This window comes from Danio rerio, chromosome 20 (assembly GCF_052040795.2).
Source record: "Danio rerio strain M-AB ecotype USA chromosome 20, GRCz13ab, whole genome shotgun sequence".
Lineage (NCBI taxonomy): Eukaryota > Metazoa > Chordata > Actinopteri > Cypriniformes > Danionidae > Danio > Danio rerio.
Genome location: NC_141040.1, coordinates 42,947,843 through 42,960,580, shown reverse-complemented (window position 1 = coordinate 42,960,580; position 12,738 = coordinate 42,947,843). Strand labels below are relative to the sequence as shown.

General features: G+C 37.7%; 1 protein-coding gene across 3 annotated transcripts in view; it reads right to left on the bottom strand.

Moving 5' to 3' along the window:
* Nucleotides 1-12,738, bottom strand: part of mpv17 (mitochondrial inner membrane protein MPV17) — a 50,730-nt gene that overhangs the window by 17,077 nt on the left and 20,915 nt on the right. Inside the window, exons 3-6 of one of the 3 annotated variants that reach the window (XR_015517515.1) lie at nucleotides 10,571-10,686; nucleotides 7,683-7,775; nucleotides 1,675-3,075; nucleotides 853-1,310 (exon numbers count right to left, since the gene is read on the bottom strand). Coding sequence is in view for 1 of the 3 variants with exons in the window: in NM_201165.2 (NP_957459.2) it covers nucleotides 2,980-3,075; nucleotides 7,683-7,775; nucleotides 10,571-10,686 (305 nt within the window). In the remaining 2 variants the exon portion in view is untranslated. 3 annotated transcript variants of the gene reach the window in all.

Genomic DNA, 12,738 nt, shown 5'->3' with positions numbered 1-12,738 from the left:
TTGTCAGGTTTTGTAGAAATCGATCAATTGAATTAATCAATCTATTAAAGAAACGTTGACTATAATTCTGTATTTTAGGCTTAAATTATAGAGAGACATAGCAGATGAACCGATACTGCATCAGATCAATGTAAATCTTTCTTTCGAGCTGTCAGTGCGGAAATGAACAAAACAACAGGCCTAATACAACATTTTATACGATTAAAATATGGAAAAATTAACAGATAGTAATTTCGGTCAATTTTCCTGACGGATAAACCGAGATCAGGCTGGATAAACAGCTCTCGGTAATATTTCAGCATGCTTTTACTTTCGCATTTACCGGTAAGAATGACATCTCGCCCTGCTCATCATTCTCTCTTCATATAGCCGTATATATGGCTATTACACGATCATGATACACTGTGATATAGCCTGGGTCGTTAGTTCGTTGCATTGTTTTGTTTTCTCGCTACAATCGATACGCTCAATAGGACAGAGACCGCGTCTCATTCAGGCGATCTTGGACTGATTGATTTGGCGCGGATGCGAGCGCAACTGCTGGATATATGCCAAAAAAAAAAACGCGCTAACGGGTGAAACGAGACAGATTCCGAAACAAACGTCTATGTGTGAAAGCACCGTAAGATTGTATTTGCACACAATTGACAGACAGTCGCAGCACGCAGCTCTGGCTCGATCTGGCAGGCAAAAAGGCAGCAGCTGGCCCGATCGAGCCAGTAACATTTTGTACACTGGCCCGACTGTCTCGCACGCTGGCCCCGGGCCATCGGGCAGTCCTTATTGTCCAGCCCTGGCTCATAATATCGAGTGGGAAAAAAAAGAAAAAGACCGCTGGGAAGCATAACCTGCTTTGTTTTTTTTTTTTGTTTTTTTTTTTTTTTTATAAGAAACACAGTTTAGATCTGTTTAGGATAAGAGGAGTGTGAGTTATTGCCACCTATCACTGAATGTGAATATCGAAAACAAAACCAACTTAGCTGTTAACTCATTTACCGCCCATCACACAGCTTGATCCACGCTGGCATCTCTCCTCTTGGGCTTGGGCTTTGGTTTTGAAAAGGGAAAAAATCCCACCACCCAGTCCAAACTTTTAGGATAGCAGGTGTCAGATTTTCACAATCCAATTGCGCAACGATTTGGCTTGTTTCCCTCGCTCGAAAGCTTGACAGAGCCTCTGCCCGTAGCTACGATTGGTAAGCCGCGATTGGTGGGTGGCGGTTTTTGGGCGTGGCTTAGCGAAGGGTCAGTTTAACAGGATCCCGTGAGAGCAAAATCACTAAAGGTATGAAACGCCATCGTAAACAAAAGTCAAGCGAACGCAAAGAGACTGAATGCACGAGAGAGAGAGAGAGAGAGAGAGAGAGAGAGGTGTATGTTGTATGTGAGAGAGAGAGAGAGAGAGAGAGAGAGAGAGAGAGAGAGAGTGTATTGGCACGCGAGTATTGGCTCGATCTCAAGTTCAAATTCAAATTCTCTCTGCGTTCGCTTGACTTTTGTCCACTCCCGCGCCTCATAGTAGTCACGTTGGATACTGTCGAATCAAAACAATCTACCGTGCTTTGATTGGACGTCATGCCGAAAGCGCGCATGCTCACACACACGCGCGCGCGCGCGCGCGCATGCTGTCACACACACGCACACATAAACTGAGAGAGAGAGAGAGCGGTCTATGTCAACATACTTTTTTATCGTTGGGCTTTTCATGGGAAGCAGCAAGTCTTTACAAGTCAATAGGGGCAAGTCCTAGTCAAAGTCCGAGTCATTTATGTTCAAGTCCAAGTCGAGTTGCAAGTCTTTTTATATTTTGTCAAGTCGAGTCTAAAGTCATCAAATTCATGACTCGAGTCTGACTCGAGTCCAAGTCACATGACTCGAGTCCACACCTCTGCCGGTTTCAGACATTCTTCATAATATCTTCTTTTTGTGTTCATCAGAAGAAAGAAATTCAAACAGGTTTACACAAGCTGAGGGTGTGTCAACACTGACACAATGTTTATTTTTGGGGGAACTATCCTTTAATGTTTTACTGAAGAAAAAAAAATCCAAAACATCTTGCATGGCCAGGGGGTTATTATTTTTATGTAAACTATCCATGTAGCTACTATGTATTTATGCAAAATTTTAAGTACAATGTATTTAATGTGTTCATGTTATAATGGAAAACATTTTTGCTGGGATATTGGTATGGTTAAAGACATATTTAATCAACCCAGACACATTCTGAAAACGTACCACTATATACATTTCTGGAGAGTGTCAAATATATCCAAAGAGCTACGTTTTTTGCAGCTTCTACTTCTTGCATAAATCCACCAGAGGCCGCTGTCGACTGATTGACCGACTGACCCACCCTACTCCTTCCATAAACCCAACCAATAGCGATTTCAAAGGCACCGCTTGACCTGCCCACACACTTTCTTTAACCCAACCGACAGTTTTAAAAAGCAATCCAGAAAAAGAAGAAGCTCTCGCCTGAATTTTACCTCGTTTTCAGATTTTACCTCATTCTCACCCAGTTATTTACTTGTTTACTTTATTTTTTGGCTTCTATTTTTGTCTTACCCGCTTTCTGGAGCCATTCTTCGCAGACTTAAGCCACGTTGTCGTGGTTAGCTCCACTCTGCATCTCAAGTCCGCTGACGTACATGGCGAGGTAACTGGACAAACTGGTAACTGTTCAAAAGCCATCCTCATGGAGGTATGCGCAAAAAGGAAGAGCGTCATACCATCCCGCAGCGTTCATTTTAAAAATGAAATGCAGCCATACATACTTCTAACTACATAATTTGCAATCTCCAGAAACGTATTTAGGGACACATTTTTAGAATGAACCTGTGTTGTATTTAGTGGTTAGATTAAAATTGAAGGATGGGTTAAGGTACATTAATTAGGCTAACAGTGTAATTCCTGATGTAAATAGAAGTACATTTGTGCCATCACAGTCTGTGTATTTAATTCAGGCGTGTGATAAATTACCCTCTGAAGTTTGGCAACGTTTTCCTCCACAGTCAGACCATTGAGGGTTCCAGTTATTCCCAGAAAAGCACCCAAGAAACACGGAGCAAAGCCCACCTGTGGAGATATAAACGGCAGAAAATATCAAAGTTGAAAACCTTCTCATTACTTTTTAGGTGATATATAACCTTACATGATTATTCAAGTTCAGTGTTCATAATACATGCCATTATACACCTAATCCAGCGCAATTGTTAATTTATAGACTACTGACAGACACTTTTTTTATGTCTAATAGAATATGCAAGACACATGTTGAAAGCTATTATGGAGACAATGAAAGAATGATACGATGATTTATTATTAGCATGCTAGATTACTGGAATCCTTTCAGTGTGGTTTTCCAAAGGACATCCCATGTCACAGAAATCATCAAAAATGAGTCAAGCACAGAGTAAAACCAGAATTTTGGGTACAATGTCCACAAGTTTTTATGTTTTTTTTTTTTAAAGTACAAGATCCATTTCTTTTTGAAAGGCATAATATTAAACAGAATTAATGGAAGATAGAAAGGAAAAACCTACAGCAATGAAAAAAATGCATGAAATGGAAAAAAAATTTCTTAGGACTTACTATTATCTGTAAATCCAGAGTTATAAGTATAATTTGTTTAAACTACCAATAATATTTATTCTCAATGGAATTAAAAATTGTAATTTAGAGTATTTTTGGAGATAAAAAAATTGCAAAAAGAAAATGCAAAATAAAACTGCTCAATTGAATAATTTGTAATAAATGCCTTCATACCCTTGTAAAATAAAACAAATAGTAGCATTTTACTCAAACTCATATCAAATAAATCCAGTAAAAAACAGAATTTTCATGTGGTATTATAATTTTTGGTAAATTTACACGCGCGTGTGCGCACAAACACACACGCACGCACGCACGCTCGAACACACACACAATAAATAATACAGGTTTTTATTTATGTTCATGCACAAAACAAACAATATGGAGCCTCACATTTTAAGCACGTTTATGAATGAAGAAAGGACAACATACATTTTTTTTTTCTTTTCATCATCACCACTCATGAATGTTGTTTGCATTTGTGTGTGCATAAAACAAGTTGTTTACACTTTATAGGTGTTGTGATTCAACAGATCTTTATACACGCATTGATTGAAACATCCGTTTATTGTTAATTGAGTTCTTATTCATTTTGCTATAAATAATTACAATAGTAAGGAATTTAAATTGTATTTTCAATAGGAAATTGACATCTAGTGATGGTTACATTTTTTTAAACCGTAAAATATTATTGAAGGAAAGACAAGTATTTTTGTGGCTTGCAAGCCATAAGTTCCCTACTACTGCTGTACACTGTACAAAATGCTGGGTTACACATTATACCTTCATGTTATCCCAGAGAAAACCAATTAAGTTATCTTAATCGTTTTTACAATTTTACGTTGACTGAATATCCACCAATTACAATTATTAAATATTGTGATATGAATATAACTTCCCAAGATGTCTCTATTTAAAAAGAGTTTACAGTTTCACATAGGGATGATTTTAAAACCAATATTAAAGCACAGATAAAAACAATAGAACAAAGAAAAAATCGGTTGAGTTGTAATTCACAGTAATTCAATAATCAAATGTAAAATAACACTCTATAGTCTTCATTGTATAAATAATTAAAAACAATTATTCTTTGTTAAAGTGGCAAACTTTACAATTTCTGGTGCCCAAATGGTTTAAATTCACTTGAAATTGCGTGTGATGTGACTATTCGGCAGATATCGATGCTGAAACCATATATTATGCAGCTCTAGACTGTGGGACTCTTATTTTGTTAAATTTTTATGACTCAATCTAGCCTCAAGAACTAATTGAAATGTCTAAGTAATACCAGAGGACCTCTTAAGATTTACACAGCCGATTAAGTCCCTCAACAATATCCACAAAAACGTACGCAAACACACACACAACTTCTTGCCGCCTTATAAGCTTTCAGAAATGTAGAAAATGGGTCTCTAAAAATAGCAGTAGAATCTGTTTTGTGGATAAATGAGGTAGGCTGTTGTTTGGGTGTAATCCGCAGATGGGGAAAGGGCCTGTCTTGCGTGCTTTTGTCCGCTTCATCCTGTAGATTCATTCCAGCGATCATGTAAACAATGACTTATGCAAACACTCATTTTTTTGACTGCCTATCAAGGGATGGATTACTTGACATGCATGAAGGGAGAGCTGGGCTGGAAAACCCAAAAGGGATCAAGCACACAGCAACAGCAATAAATAACAGCTCTTAAGCACTTTACATGCGTCTGCATACTCCAGTAAAGACTTTACAATCTGTTCCAACCTGAACTTTCACTAGCTCTAGTTGGAACCAAGATGTCTTGTACTGCAGTTAGGAAAAATCTTGAGTTTATTCTTGGTCTTTCGTGTAATTTGGGAGCATTAAAGGGGAGTAAATGATAGGGAAAAGAGCGAGGAGAGTGTGAGGGAATGATGCAAAGCCAGATTTTTCATTGATGTAAATGAACAATGTATTGGTGCATGTGCTTTATAGTTCTAGTGTACTCCACACAGATGAGTGGACTTTAAAAAACACCTATAGCAGGGCTATCAAGCTGACGGCCCACCCCCCTCCTCCCTCCAGCCCGCAACACCTTAACACCCCCCTCCCCCCTGCCCTTCACTTGATGAGATCTTTTTGTTCCCCCCCCACTTTTAGTTTTTCTCATGACCATCAACTCGAACACCCCCCCCTTTTCGTTTTTCTCGTGACCGTCAACCAGACAAGTGTTTGCGTAAGCATTTCACTGCATATCATACTATGTATGGCTGTGTATGTGACCAATAAAATTTGCATTTGATTTATATGTTATTATTATTGGGCGACACGATGGCTCAGTGGTTAGCACTGTCGCCTCACAGCAAGAAGGTCACTTTCTGTGTGGAGTTTGCATGTTCTCCCAGTGTTTGTGTGGGTTTCCTCCGGGTGCTCTGGTTTTTCCCCTACAGTCCAAAGACATGCGCTATAGGTGAATTGGATAAACTAAATTATCAGTAGTGTATCGATTATAATAAGAGTGTATGGGTATTTCCCAGTACTGGGCTGCATCTGGAAAGGCATCCACTGTGTAAAACACATACTGGATACATTGGTGGTTCATTGCGCTGGGACGACCCCAGATGAATGAAGGGACTAAGTCGAAGGAAAATTAATGAGTTAATCAATATTAATATTATTACACGTTTCTCTGGATCACTTGAATCTGATTGGTCAGTCATAAAATCTGTGAAACTTATTACACAGGCTCATGTACTACGAATTATCGATACATCACATTTTGTGTGTGGCTTTTATTCAGCTAGATGTACATCATTCCTTACTTATTAATATAAATAGTGTACTCCAGTCTGAAAAATATATACTTTATATGACATATAAATAAGCTATTAAATATTATAATATTACAATAATAAATAAATAAATTTCCCAGTGATGGGTTGTAGCTGGAAGGGCATCCATGGCGTAAAACATAAGCTAGATAAGTTGGCAGTTCATTCCGCTGTGGCGCCCTCTGATTAATAAAGGGACTAAGCTAAAAAGAACATGAATCAATGAATGAATGAGTGTTACAATGAAAGCATCAACAATAATGAACACTAATCAGATTTGAGGAAATCCACAAAAGGTTGCCATACTGTTTAATAATCGTTATCATTAATAATATACGATGCCATACATGTTTATTACCTTCAAATTGTTACCATCAGGTCGTGGATATTGTGTTCCCAGAAGTTTAAGAAATTCATTCATTCATTCATTTTATTGTCGGCTTAGTCCCTTTATTATTCCGGGGTCACCACAGCGGAATGAACCACCAACTTATCCAGTAAGTTTTTACGCAGCGGATGCCCTTCCAGCCGCAACCCATCTCTGGGAAACATCCACACACACATACACACACACTCATACACTACGGACAATTTAGCCTACCCAATTCACCTGTACCACATGTCTTTGGACTGTGGGGGAAACCGGAGAACCTGGAGGAAACCCACGCGAAGGCAGGGAGAACATGCAAACTCCACACAGAAACGCCAACTGAGCCGAGGTTCTAACCAGCGACCCAGCGACCTTCTTGCTGTGAGGCGACAGCACTACCTACTGCGCCACTGCCTCGCCAAAGTTTTAGAAATAAAACAAAATTATCATTTATACCTCAAGCAACTAAGTTTTTAAATTCATCCTCTCTCAGTTGCAGTTGACCACTGGATATTTATTTAGAGTAGGGGTACCATGGTACTTTAGGTTTTTAAATGACTTATTTTAATTATATAAATGCCAAATGTGAAATGTCAGATGTCTTTGTGAGTGTATGCTGCAAATGAAGTTACCCCAAGGGAATAAATAAAGGTAACTAACTACCTAACTAACATAATTTAAATATAATAATAAATTTATATTTTAGCAAAGAAAGCAACAATGTTATGGAATGCAGAGGCATTTTTTTAAATGTTATATTATTAGTTATTTATTTTAATTGCAATTGTTGTTATGGGAGCTGTACTAATTTATAGACAGAGGAAGAAAATTGCAGTTACAAAATATGTTGGATTATAATAACCATATTACTTATATTATTAATAAAATAAAATAAAAATCAATTTATATCTGCAGTGATCTGTTTGTGGCCCACCTGGTCAACAAGCATTTTCTTCAGAGCTGCACTTTTAGTACCGCCTGTAACAAGTTTGTCCAGCACCTTGTACCATCCACCGACCACTGGACCCTTGAAAAAAACACAAAAAACCCTCATTAAAAGCCATATCAGACATAAAACCCCCCAAACACTTCAATAAACAATCACGAACACAAGCCCAGAACATTGAAGTCGTGCCAGTGGTGTCATTTGTTTATGACGCGATTATGAAAACAGCGGGCTGTAATTAGCTCCAATCCTCTGTGAATTAATGAGCTTTCTTTTCTTTTTCCCAGTGTGGCTTCAGTCTGGCTCTGATTAACAAACTGATCAATAAATGTGTCAAAAAGTGTCTCCCGCGACTGTTTCAGTCAACAAAGACAGCTGAAATCTTCTGCAAATCCCTCTTTTAATGCAAATATAATTTGCGGTTCAGCAGCATCCGTGCAAAATCACCCACCAATGTCAAATTATGCATATGGGCGTCTTTAATAAACAGCTGTGCGCTGCTTTGAAAACCCGTTTGTCATTTGTCAATGCACAGTTGATATACGGCAGCTTTGTTCATTCTTCTCTGTCCTTTTAACAAAACAAAGATGTCAAATGACACATAAAATGATTAATATTGAGCTTTTGTCTAACTAGCAGTAAGAATCCAGTCTGAAACCCTAAATGTACAGAATACAAGCACGTCGGAAAGTAAAAATAACTGCTGTTCAATGCACAGAAAATAATTTCAGGAGTAGCAGGACAAACATTAGCTGAAGTTCTGACCTGTGGTTCAGTCTTTTGTTCTAACAGCAGTGAAACAGATTTTACTGCTCTAATAATAACAACCGAGGACTGATGTTTAAAGGCTGAAGCGAGTGTGCTCAGGCTTGTAAAAGCTTTGAATCATACAGGCCATTTGCAGATTAGACCTCAAGTCATTTGGATAGAACTAGTGCATTAGTGCTGTGTGTGTGCGTGAGCGAGAGGTAGAGAAGAGCTCAATATGTCAATCACTATCTGCAGCTGTGCAACTTCATTATCTTTTTACAAACACAACACCTCTACACATGATCTGCAGACCTGTAAACAGTTGCGTTTGTGTTACTCTTCAGATCGCGAGAATTTAAAGGTGCCATATAGCGCATTGATTCAATAAGTTAAATTGTTCTCTGATACAGTATCTACAGAGTAGGTATGTGGCTTAGGCAAGTTAAAAAATAAATTTCTAGGAATAGTTTTATTTGCTCACTTATTAATAGAGGAATGGGGTATATGCCGAAGCATGATTATAGGACTTCTAATTTGCCAGTAACCTAGGTTAAGTGCTTTCGGTGAACTGTTTGCCATGGCAAAAACGGTGCGTTTAAGGTCTGTTTTCTTTAAAAATTAGCGATCTCCACTGGCTGAGTGATGTCCGATATAAAGTGCGTCTCAGATTGTACAAGAAGCACCGCATTAAATTACATTTCCACCCCGCCTTGTCTTTAAAATATGAGCATTTATTTTAATCCAGTATATTCAATGGAGCTTCTGCGCTAGCCCGCCAATTCTGACAGGCGTGTGCGAGTAAACGGTATTTTGTCTCGTTTTATCCTTGAGCAAATAAATGAATGCCAGAGTCTGTTTTACTGAATGTATTTTAATTACATTACAACATTGATGCTGTAAAAGGAACCATATAAAATGGAACAAAACTTACAATTACAGGTCACCGGAAGTTTATCAGCATTGTAACAACACTAGCTCGGCATACCCTATTACCCCTAGAATCAGAAGGTCCATTTTGACCATATTTGGAAAGGTAATGAATATTAATGAGCTCTGTTCTGACATGCCTGTAGCTCTTTGCCTGCTTTCTCACACTGAAAACCCTAATAAGTTGACTGAACAAAATTAATTGAGTAAACTTGTTGCCTCAACTTAATTGAGTAACGGAGTCTCCCAAAACTTGCATATTTAAGTTTATTTAACTTTTTAACAATTGTTCAGTTCAGTGTGTGTGTCTGTGTGTGCTATTTTATACTATGAAACAAATGTTTTAAAGAAAAATAAGTAGCCATTTATTCCCATTATGGTGTATAATTATACCTGAAGCCTTGTTTTCTGATAAAAAAGACCTTGCATTAAAACAGGAGGGCCGGTGTCCTGCAAAGTTTAGTTCCAACCCCAATCAGACACACCTGGACTAGCTAATCAAGCTCCTACTAGGCTTTCTAGAAACATTCATGCAGGTGTGTTGAGGCAAGTTGAAGCTTAAATCTGCAGGACACCAGCTCTCCAGGACCGAGTTTGGACATCCATGAAATAAAATAAGATTTAGTTATGCTCGTTTTCTACACCTCCACCTAGCCACTCTGCTCCTCCTAAAAACCTATTTTAGACAGGACATCTTTCTCTAAAAAGAGACTTGATTTAGACTTGCTTCAGACTTGTTTGACTGCAGACTAACCCAAACATCTCAATAAAGAAATTCTGCTTGTTTGAGTCTCCTGTACTCGGTTCTCATTAATTTACTTTTTCCAACAATACTATTGTACTGTGTTTAATTAAAAAAATATAGCTTTGAATATTATGTAATAAAGCTTTTCTAGAAATCCTATATGCCAGATATTCATAATACGGTTGATGGTTCACATGAGACTATAACTATATATCGGTGGCCAGCAAAATGTAAAATAAAATGTAAAACAAATTGAGTATAAAAAGGTAATAAATGACCTTTTAGATGTGTTTTTTTAAACTTATATTTTACTTTCATACACTGACACACATCAATGTTTTGTTTGTATCTCTCTTGGCATTATTTTTCAATTACATCAGTCCAAAAACAAACAAAGTGTGAGAATCTCATGAGGAACACAAATGCAAATGGAGCAGAATCACAAGAGACTTACGACAAAAAAGAAGCCAATGCTCATCATCTTGGCGGTGCGTCTCGCGTTGTGATTGGCCAGTCCACGGCGCTCAATCAACTGCTGAGAGATGACATCACCCACACCCACCAGAGAGCCTGAAAGGGAGAGAGAGAGTAAAAATGAGACCGAGACAGACATCTGTTTGCCAAGTCGCACAGCATGAAGACCCACACTCAGGTAATCACACCATGGAGAACTGACAGGAAACACTCATTCAGATTTTTGCCGCCCCATTCACTCCCTATTACTGACTCAAGAGACGATGCAAATCCTGACTTTCTGACCTTTCGACTATCAAGAGCTACCTTTCCATTCAAAGTTGCCAATTTAACTTTATAGAGAATGTTAATTATTGCATATTTAAATCAAGAACAATTGACAACAGGCCGATGAAAAGGGCAAGAAATATATATATATATATATATATATTTTTTTTTTTTATGTATTAGGGATGTGCCTAGATCTTGCGAGACTACAGTAAATCGTGACTTTATTTCCCATCGAGGTGAAAAGTTGACTTGTGAGTTGTGATGTTATGGAGCGTGAGGGTGAATTCAGCACTAAAGATAGGAGGCAAGATTCGATTTGAACCGCACATCTAGTGCTTTGCACATACCTGGCAACCTTGGCTGCCTGTGTTGCCTGTTACGTGTTTGCTTGGGAGTGTGAGTGTGCATTTTGCGACTGGATAGTCCATACACACACGGTTGTTTAACACTATTCTCTGCACCTATTGAGTCAGTAAAGGACCACAGACACACACACACACACACACACACACACACACACACATAGCCTTCGAGTGCGCACACACACACACAGTGAACTCCTGTAGACACACCAGTTGTCACAAACATCATCACTGAACGCACATTAAAAAGTTCAATTTGTAGAAAGGAGTTCTAATGTGAAACTGTACAGAGGAGAAGCCAGTCAGTAGAGTTTATAGCAAAACATTTTGCAGTGTTTGCATGTCCTTTACTGCATAGAATTCAGTAAAATAGAAGTAAAACAACATACATTACAGGTTGATTCAAAAAAGCGCCCAAATAATTTAGCATTTTCAGATTTTTTTTCAGTTGAATAAAAGACTATTTTCCATTCATATATTTCATCTTTGAAGATTTCTTATAGTGTAAAAATGTTGTCTCGTTCTCATGATCTCAATCTCGTCTCGTCACACCCCTAATATATATATATATATATATATATATATATATATATATATATATATATATATATATATATATATATATATATATATTGCAAATTCTTTCAATTGAATGCACTGACTTTACGAGGCACAATTATTTCTTATGCAACAATCCTAACACATACCAAATTTCCAAATAGTGTAAGAGGCTAAACTATCATATGCATTTGTTTACATGACAAAACATGTCTTTTTGACTCAAGAGGGTCCATGCTGACTCCAAAGGCACATACTGATAAGATCAGAGCCTGGTATGTGGACTTTGGGGTTTTTTCAATGTGGGCACATGTTGATTGGTCAGTTTGAATGTCTCAGCATTTGGGCTTTAGTCACATGGTCAAGAAAGATACAAAATAAGTGTAAAACTCTGCTCTGGCTCTTTTCCTGGCCTGTCTTTTCTGTCTCTGCGCTTACCTGCTCTGCTCTTCTCCTTCCCTTGAGTTTATCTTTTCTGACTCTAATGGAATCAGGCTAACTTCCGGGCCAACTTTCTTTGTCTCTCTCTCTCCCTCCCCCTGTGTCTCTCTTCTACTTCTGGTAACTTTAATTTTACATTTAAGCTGGGTACAATTAATATCATATGATTTATCATTTTATATTTTATACAGTTATTTTGTAATTAATACAGTTGTAACCATAGAGAATTATTGTCATTAAATCATCTTATTTTCAAGTATTTGTGAATTACTTTTGATTTAACATAAACACTTAATTGCTCCATATTGAAATAAAATACAATTACATAATATCAACGCTCTTCCACATTTTAAGCTATTAATACTACCCTTATTTCTGTTTTTGGTATAGGATTGCAGAAGAATGACTTGACTAGAAATGTACAGTTTTTTACCATCATCCTGATCACTCGGATCACTTCTAGTCACTCGGCAGAATTACAGTTCAAACCGCTGTGGTTAAAAACCATTACTACAAT